The sequence below is a fragment of the Gymnodraco acuticeps genome, unplaced genomic scaffold (genome assembly GCF_902827175.1).
Source record: "Gymnodraco acuticeps unplaced genomic scaffold, fGymAcu1.1, whole genome shotgun sequence".
Lineage (NCBI taxonomy): Eukaryota > Metazoa > Chordata > Actinopteri > Perciformes > Bathydraconidae > Gymnodraco > Gymnodraco acuticeps.
This window is the reverse complement of record NW_022990021.1, coordinates 1665633-1675040: the sequence shown is the minus strand read 5'-3', so window position 1 is coordinate 1675040 and position 9408 is coordinate 1665633. Positions and strand designations below refer to the sequence as shown.

The following is a 9408-nucleotide window of genomic DNA, read 5'->3' as shown; positions in this document are numbered from 1 at the left end:
CTGTACACAATTCCTGGAGGCTGAAAACATCCCAGTTCTTGCATGGCCAGCATACTCACCGGACATGTCACCCATTGAGCATGTTTGGGATGCTCTGGATCGGCGTATACGACAGCGTGTTCCAGTTCCTGCCAATATCCAGCAACTTCGCACAGCCATTGAAGAGGAGTGGACCAACATTCCACAGGCCACAATCAACAACCTGATCAACTCTATGCGAAGGAGATGTGTTGCACTGCGTGAGGCAAATGGTGGTCACACCAGATACTGACTGGTTTTCGGACCCCCCCAATAAAGCAAAACTGCACGTTTCAGAGTGGCCTTTTATTGTGGCCAGCCTAAGGCACACCTGTGCAATAATCATGCTGTCTAATCAGCATCTTGATATGCCACACCTGTGAGGTGGGATGGATTATCTCGGCAAAGGAGAAGTGCTCACTATCACAGATTTTTTAAGATTTGTGAACAATATTTGAGAGAAATGGTTATTTTGTGTATATAGAAAATGTTTTAGATCTTTGAGTTCATCTCATGAAAAATGGGAGCAAAAACAAAAGTGTTGCATTTATATTTTTGTTCAGTGTACAATGCTAGTTTAAAAAAGAAGATACATTTGATTTTACAACAGGATATATTTAATTTTTGCAGTTTCACATTTTAAATCTTAAGGGGAAGCACTTCTCCCTGATGCGCTCAGGATGAACTGATCTCTCCCATAGAAATCCATTGTGAGGCCTCCGCTCTGCAGTTGTTATCGACTTGACTGATGGTTTCCTGTCGTGAGAGGAGCAATAAGCAGGAAAATGAAACAATGCGTCTGTGGTCTCACCTGGAATCAGCAGGTAGTCTGCAGTTGTCTGGTGCCGACCTCAGTGACCACAATAACATGGGGGGTTTGTTTTTTACAGTCGATGTGCCAGACTGCGACTAATATGAACCTTGTGATGTTCCTCTCTTTTTCTTCCTCAATTTGTCTCCCTCCCCCTCATGTGCCAATAGTCATACAGTATCATTTGATAGAGGTTGTTTTTTAAATGTTCTCAAACTTTACAGCCTTACCGAATATGAGTCGTACTATTGAATATGGGTTAAGGTCTTGAAGATTTACTTTAAATCTCAGCATTGATGATTTTCTTTGCCAGTCCGATTAATTTCAGATTAAGCAGTTTATGTTTGGAGGTGTCATGAAACTCTGATTTTGTGACACAGAGCTTATCAGAGAGGAATGAATGGTAGTCGGTCACCAGCCCACTTTATTGGCCTTAGCTTTAGACGTTCTCAGTTTTTGGTGGCAAAGGTCAGACAAGTAATAACTTCTGCTGTGCGCATTTAATTGGCATTTAATTGTGAGGCTTTTTACAAAAAATATATGTATTTAAGATTCAGTTAGCCCCTTTTAGAAACTAAAATAATGTGCTTCAAAGATGCCGCTGAAAATGGAAAGTGTTTGAGGCAGTGACACCTGTCTGTGCTACAGCCGTTGTGAGGCGATCGTGGGAAACATTCACCAGCCTGAATGGGCATCCGTTAGAAACCACTGAGAAACTGCCTAGTTAATGCCAGACAAGGTTCAGCAGTTAAGTGTGGGCATAGACGATGCCACAGACAGTCAACAGGAGGACGTTTAGTCAGATCGAAAACATTGTGGATAGCACTGGCCACATTCTAGTGAACGTTACACCAGTGAAAGCACATCAATGCTTTCCCATGTATTGTAGATATGATTTGCTCATGTCATAACTTAGTGCTACTCACATTTTCGGTTGCGGTATTAAAACTATAGTTGGACCTCTTTCCCGCTTGTTTTTGTGCTGAAAAGTAAAGCAATAAAGAAAACTGAAGCACGATTGAAAATTGTTCTAATTTTTTATTTTTGTTTTTTGACAAATAATGATTTTCACAGCAGCAAGTAAAAAAATGAATTAATGAACAGTTTACAAACACTAATACAAAATAGTATTTACAAGAATATACAGTTTATAAAGTGATTCCTGAAAAATATTGTTGTTACTGCCAGAATAGTAATGTAATGAATGTAAACTCAAACACTTTTTCTTTTTCTTTTAAAGTTGAACAGGTTATAATTTCTCTGTTGGAAACAAATAATGCATGAGGATAGAAGTAAAAATACATCATGTTGAATAGGCTCGGTTCTCAGGTTTTAGGTTTTGGGAGAATAGGCTTTTATATGGAAAGGGCCGGGGTAGTTTCAGTGTCAGACATGATTGAGGGGCGTTTAGGTACCGACTGTATCTTACTGAGCCCTCCTTTGCTCAGGCCGCCAGCACACATCTTTACCATCCTCAGGAGGTCCTGTCTGAAGCGAACTCCAATGAAGACGTACAGGAATGGGTTCAGGCAGGCATGGAAAAACGCTAGGCTCTTGGCAATCTGTCCAGCTACATTAAAACGGATTAACATTTTACAATCAGTCATTGTTGTATTGGCTGCCTCCGTGGCCTCCATTATTAGCATACCATTGTGAGGTAGCTGAGAGAAAACAAACACAAACACCACAACAAAGATGACACGTAAGGCCTTGTGCTTCTCAAAGCTCTTGGCCTGCAGGAGTGTGCGAACGATGACAGAGTAACAAAATAACATAATTAGAAGAGGAAGGAAGAATCCCATGCAGGTCTGCAGGGACAGAACCAGGATTTTTGTTTGGTTTTTTTCGTCTTCAGTGTAACGCAGATCACAAAAAGACTGCCCGTTTCGGTCGGTCTTCACCTGGGCGAAGATAAACTCAGGGAGGGCTAGGAGGATGGAAATCAACCAGACAACCAGGCAAGCAAGTTTGCTGTAGAACAGCCTCTTTTTTTTCTTCAGGTTGTGGGCCTTGGTGACTTGCACAATTGCAATATACCGATCCACACTAATGCAGGTGAGCAGGAGCATGCTGCTGAAGAAGTTGATTTTGTAGACAGCTGACACCATTTTGCAGAGGGGAACACCAAAGTCCCAGCCCTTAATGGCATCGACAGCCCAGAAAGGCAGCATGCACAGGAAGAGCAGGTCAGCCACAGCCAGGTTCAGCAGGTACACGTCGGTCATTGTTTTCAGGGGGTTGCGCACAGTGGTGTAGATCCAAACCACCACCAGATTACCCACGGCACCAAGAATGAAGATCATCCAGAAGAGAGGGGGCTCGTACTGCCCACGAAACTCCCTGACCCAGCTTCTGTCACAAATGCCTGGGTCGTCAGTCGGATCTGAACCATAGTCATCATCAAAAGTTTCCTGCAATCAAAAACAGAAACAATGATTATCTAATGCAATATGAAAGAGGACTTTGTGCAACAGATACAATGCATTTTTCATTTCCTGTCAGGCAAATGACTTCTCGATGTCCTTGTAACCCAACTCTCAAGCTGCTGAGGGTTTCACAACATAGTGGGGATACAGTGATGGGACATCAAACGCTGTCGATGACGTACATGCTAACCAGAGCGTGCGATACAACTTCTGTCAGGTGCAGGTGTTGTGTCTGTGCAGAAGAAACCACACCACTGCACAATTTCCTGCTGCTAACCAAGCATGGGTAAGGTGAATGATCCTGAGGGGCTCTAGAAATGAGGGCCTACAGTACCCCAAAAGCTTCAAGTTTAGATTTAGGGCAGAGATAAAACAGTGTTGTGAAGCCGAGGCTAGGCTTAGGTTTCCAGAGACAATGGAAAAATGTATGCTGATGCAGCTGTGAATGTGGCATTTGCTTATCCCTCAGTCTGCTTTAGTTAAATCTACCGCAAAGATGCAAGGGCTTAACTGACATATGCAGAGTACAGTGTAGATATGGCAATGCAAATCTTAAGTCACAGGCTCCTCCAACATAAATATATATATTAAATAAAAACTGGAGCATGATCTGTAAAAACATTAAAATAAAAATATACATCAAGAATGCTAAATATATCATGTTAATTAATAGCATTGACATGGATTTGTTCTTACAGCAACCTGAGTTTAATTTTTAACAGTATTTAAAATATACTTGAATATAATTTAAAATCGTACTTCAAACACAAACTTTGATACACACATGCAATAAAACACAGATGTGTTCATAATATATGTGATGCTAAGTATAGTCAGCACCAACACTGTCACCTTCTTTAATCTACTCAGGCATACAGACATAGACATTTTCTATACAACATGGCATGCCATACAAATAACAGCAAATGAATACTTACACTTTCAGCATAATCAGTTCCTGCGGGCGTATTTGATGTAAATAGCACATCCATGTTATCTACAGAAAACAAGACAACACAGCACACCTTAACCTTTCAACTGTAAAAAATATCAAAATAAATCAACATATTGAGAAAAGTAACCCTTAAGTTTATAGATGCATGTTAACAGTACAACAAATCACTTACCCACTCAGTGATGAGATGTGGAGAACAAACTCTGCTGTTTCTTCGTCAGGGTAGTATGAATGGTAACCTTTCCAGCCAGACTGATCGTCACCTGCTTATATGGTTTCCCTTCAACCACAGGATCACGTGCTGATGTAGCCATCCATCCATCCCCTATAGTCTGCAGAGAAGCACATGACCATTGGTGATGTATATTTCATTACCCCATGACAGTAAATATCAAATTGAAAAGGAACTTGTATGATCTATGAACAGTGACATTGTGACAGTTTCACAGGGAAGTTGGGACTTTTATACTAAACCCACTTTAACACAGCCATCAGACGAGAACCAAAACTATGCACCCACAGTCCTTCCACGCCCGATTAACTTTATCATGTTGTAGCCAAGTGTAAACACAGGTGGAGCACTTAACACTACCGATGAGTGATTCATGAAACTGAAAACCAAGAGGTGTGAGGAGAAGATCAAAACTGGAGAAGGTAGCATGTTGAGACTACTGTAAGCCCCATTGTGTAGTATAGCAATCCAGCTGTCTAAAGCTCAGCACTGTGTCCACGCAAGCCTCATATTTCCTTTTTAAATGGTCTTAAGAAGTGTCAACATATAAGGAAAGTCATTTTTAAAGGTTTTGACTTTCACAGAGTTTCTCTTTCAAGTCAGTGGTGAGGAAATATGCCCGAAAAACAGGTCATTTTCATCATGAATTATATTTCACTTTTTAAACTTCGATTAAAGGTCGTATTCTAAGCTAAGCTAACAAGCCACTTGCTGAGCTTTTTTTGAAAACGCACCATACTATATAGACCACAACCTATTATTCCAGTGTCAAATCAAATCAAATCAAGTTTTATTTATATAGGCAAGGCAAGGCAAGGCAAGTTTATTTATATAGCACTTTTCAACACAAGGCAATTCAAAGTGCTTTACAAAAAATGAAAGAGATTAAGAAAATGGCATTTAAAATCAGTCATTAAAAAGAAAAGCTAATAAAATAAACATTAAAAGAAAAAATACATGGATACAAGTTACAGTGCTGTCAATTAAACATTAAAAGAAAAAAGTACATGGATAAAAGTTACAGTGCAGTCTAAGATATGAATAGTTCAATTAAAAGCAGCGACAAAAAGAAAAGTCTTCAGCCTGGATTTAAAAGTAGTCAGAGTTGCAGCGGACCTGCAGGTTTCTGGGAGTTTGTTCCAGATATTTGGAGCATAATAACTGAACGCTGCTTTACCATGTTTAGTTCTGACTCTGGGGACAGAAAGCTGACCAGTCCCTGAAGACCTGAGAGATCTGGATGGTTCATAATTTAGCAGGAGGTCAGAAATGTATTTTGGGCCTAAACCATTCAGTGCTTTATAAACCAGCAGCAGTATTTTGAAATCTATTCTGTGACACACAGGAAGCCAGTGTAAAGACTTCAGAACAGGAGTGATGTGATCCACTTTCTTAGTGTTAGTGAGGACTCGAGCAGCAGCGTTCTGAATTAGCTGCAGCTTCCTAATAGATTTTTTAGTGAGACCTGTGAAGACACCATTGCAGTAGTCCAGTCTACTGAAGATAAAAGCATGGACAAGTTTTTCCAAATCCTGCTGTGACATTAGTCTTTTAATCCTAGATATATTCTTTAGGTGATAGTAGGCTGATTTAGTAACAGTTTTAATGTGACTGTTGAAACTCAGGTCAGAGTCCATGACTACACCTAGATTTCTGGCTTTATCTGTTGTTTTGAACATTGCACACTGAACCATATAGCACATTTATAAACGATTTTTGGTCGAGCCAAAGTGCTGTACATATAATAAAAATAGCCTACAATTCCTTCCAAGTTAAAAAGCATTTATGTGACATGTCCTATAAAAAAAAAGTGCTTTCTATGAAGAAAGGGAACCTCAAAGTTGAATGGTGTTGCCCAAGAGTAAAGGGAATTGAATAATGTGACAAATAGTCACACAGCTGACAAACATGTCAAAGAACAGTCCCTGTCATACTAATTGTGTGACCTGGGAACAAATCAAAGCTTATAGTGAAAACAAGCAAACTCACTTTGAAACCAAGAGTAGGATTTGAATAAAGTGAGAACTAAGTCTGATTTACAAAGCCAAAAATAAGACATAACTATTATCTTGGTCAAAGGAAGTGCTTTTATTAGTTCTGGTTGTGTTTCCTGTGAGTGGGTTTCATACTTTTATGGGGCAGTGTTGTGAGGTGCTAATTTCACAGTTTCACTTCCTGAACAGATCTCTCTCCTTGCATGTTGTGAACTACCAATGCAGAGCGTTTTAGATTTTCAGATTTCTACCAAATGCTGGTTGTTTTTCTCGTTATTGATCACAGTATAGCAGACGGAAACAACTGTGTCAGGGTTGTCAGATGAGTGTTTCCTTCTGGGAACAAGATGTTCAAGAGAGTGGTAGAATGAGAGGTTTCACTCAATTCAGTAACTGCATAAGTGATGTGTGAGAATATAAACCACAGTGTGTGATATTCAGTTGCAAGTCAAACGTTATTCCCTTGCAGACAAAAAGTTAAAGATAATAGCTCCACGATTAGGCCTTTAATATTTGAAGAGAGACAGTGGTTTTTTAATATTTGAAGAGAGACAGTGGTTTTTTAATCTTTGAAGAGAGACAGTGGTTTTTTAATCTTTGAAGAGAGAGTGTTTTTTTGAACGAGTGGTTTTAAGTAAAACTGCTGAATGACCTCGGTTTTACTCCACAAACCAGAATGACAAAAGCACTTGGGATCTTGAAGTCATGTGTGTCCTCATGATCCGCTACAGAGAGTTTCAATGGCACATCCTGAAACAAAAATAACTGCCTGTTTTTCAAATATATGACCATTTCAGTTCTATTGGATTTTCCTTCATGCTAAGACTGACATGATATGCTCCATACTGGCATGGGCCTGTTATTCTGTCCCTAGATTTGGAGGCTAGCCAGCAGACCTAAAGCAGCCTGCACCTTCTGGCTTTTAGTTTAGACGTCTGAAATCCAAATTGACCTACAGTATGACCCTTTCTTTGGTTTAACACCAGAGGATTCCCATGCTCGCTCATCAAAAAAGCCCCTGTAGTCACAGCTTTCACTTCAAAACTGTCTATAACTCTATTATGGTGCTCCTTGACAAAGAGTACAAAGCTTTGGCAATACTGTATGTCATTATGGTCATGCTAATAAAGTTAATTGAATTGAGGGTGAACCCATATGTCCTGCTCTCCTCTTCTTTCTGTTTAAGTTATTGATACCAAGTCCACTATACAGTATAACGTAAAGTTTCTACTAACATTAGCTAACATCAGCCACCAAATGGGGACATTTTATTGATAACAAACTCAAAAGTGTATTTTTATGGGAAATAACGTGTTTTTCAGAAATTAGATGATAAACAAAACTCGTTCTGTATACTGTATAGTCTCTCTCTGCTCTCTTGAACCGTGTGATACTGATATTAAGGGAACTTTTATAACTCAGGATGATAGTAGCTTTAGCCACACAATATGCATTTGTAATGAAAGATTAAAGCTAAAAAGAATCCACCATCACTGTTTTCAAACATCGTACAGCCTTTTGGACATCACCTGAAATTAAGAAATGAGTGTTATTGTTGCAAGCAAAAAGTCTGCTTGGTGATTGGAAGGCATTTTGTCGTGCGAGTGAAACTGAGAAAACCCCTATGATGCCTTTTCAGAAAGTCAGTAGTCAGGAAGCGAGTGCGAATGTGTATCACTCTCACAAGTATTAACAGTCACCCCATATTGTGCGAAAGTACTGTCACTGTCACTGCTGTCAGCATTGCGAGAGATTGAGTTTGGTACCGAGAGGCCCTCGTCACCACTTCCTGTATACCTGCTCGCTGTGATTTATTTCTTGCACTGATAGACAACTGTTCAGCATTTGCATCCTATCTGAAAATATCAGCAGTTTTCCCATGACAGTTTCTCTTCAGGTGCTACTAATAGAAAAAACAGATGCATGCACACATGCAAATGTAAATTCACACTTTCAAGCAAACAATTGCAACACAATAATCTTCCCCCATGATCTTTATTTTGATACAGCAACAAACAGCTGAAATGAATCTGTTTCGACAGCAGAACAAAAAGGATCTTAAAGAATATTGTTTTTCTCATTAGTCCCCTTTGCCCCCTCCCCTTTGTTTTGCACCTTTACTGTAGAAGAACCATGCACACATCTCCTGCACATTATGCAACAAAAACAACCCAAGTTTAAGTCAGAACAGACTGTGGCTTGAATAGTTTCACTGAAAACAACAAGGTGGTTGACGATTGGCTGGCTGTTTACCATTTGTATTACTACAATCTCAATCTGCTCTAGTTAAAACAGCCAAGGCCAAAATCTTTCTATATACACTTTAACAAGCAGAAGGAACAGAAGTGACTGTATGTGTTGAATTTGAAACAAATTGTCACTGTACTTGATACAATGACATCCTAATTTAGAGTTTGAAGTTAACAAACCGTTTGAGGATGCATTTCAAAATCATTTGTTCCTTTCTGATTTCCTGATGTTCAATCCGTCCAAACTTAACTAAATTGATCATTCTCAGCATGAAGTCAAACACCACCACTTCAGATACCATCATTATATCTCTGCTTACTGAAGTGAATGCATGCAGCCTTAAAAGGTCTGTCTACTTTTACACAACTGAATTTAATCTTAGTGTGTCTAAAGTTTTACAGGACTGTTAGTGTACAGTTTTATTATTATTGTGCTGCTGTGTTTTTTTGTCTTTCATGGATTGTTATAATCAATGTATTATTGCAATCTGGCGCCCCCTTGTTGAATCAGTAAGTTACAGAGACAGTAAATGTAATAACCCTTAAATGTATCATCATTCTTTCATTAATATTGTTAATCATTGTCACAGCTTAATTTTTAAATAAGGCTAAACTTCGGAAAATCTGTTTTATTGTTATTCACTGGATGTTTATATGATAAAATACACTGAACCTAAAGGGTAAAAGACCAGAGAATGAAAGCTCTAAAAATGACAACACATG

General features: G+C 39.1%; 1 protein-coding gene across 1 annotated transcript; it reads right to left on the bottom strand.

Annotated features, from left to right (window-relative positions):
* Positions 1-1857: 1857 nt before the first annotated feature.
* Positions 1858-4623, bottom strand: ccr9b (chemokine (C-C motif) receptor 9b). The gene is made up of 3 exons (XM_034214142.1): positions 4383-4623; positions 4194-4252; positions 1858-3240 (listed from the first exon to the last, which is right to left on the bottom strand). The coding sequence occupies exons 2-3, from the start codon at positions 4245-4247 to the stop codon at positions 2185-2187; spliced, it is 1110 nt and encodes a 369-aa protein (XP_034070033.1). The 5' UTR covers positions 4248-4252; positions 4383-4623; the 3' UTR covers positions 1858-2184.
* Between the last annotated feature and the right edge of the window lie 4785 nt (positions 4624-9408).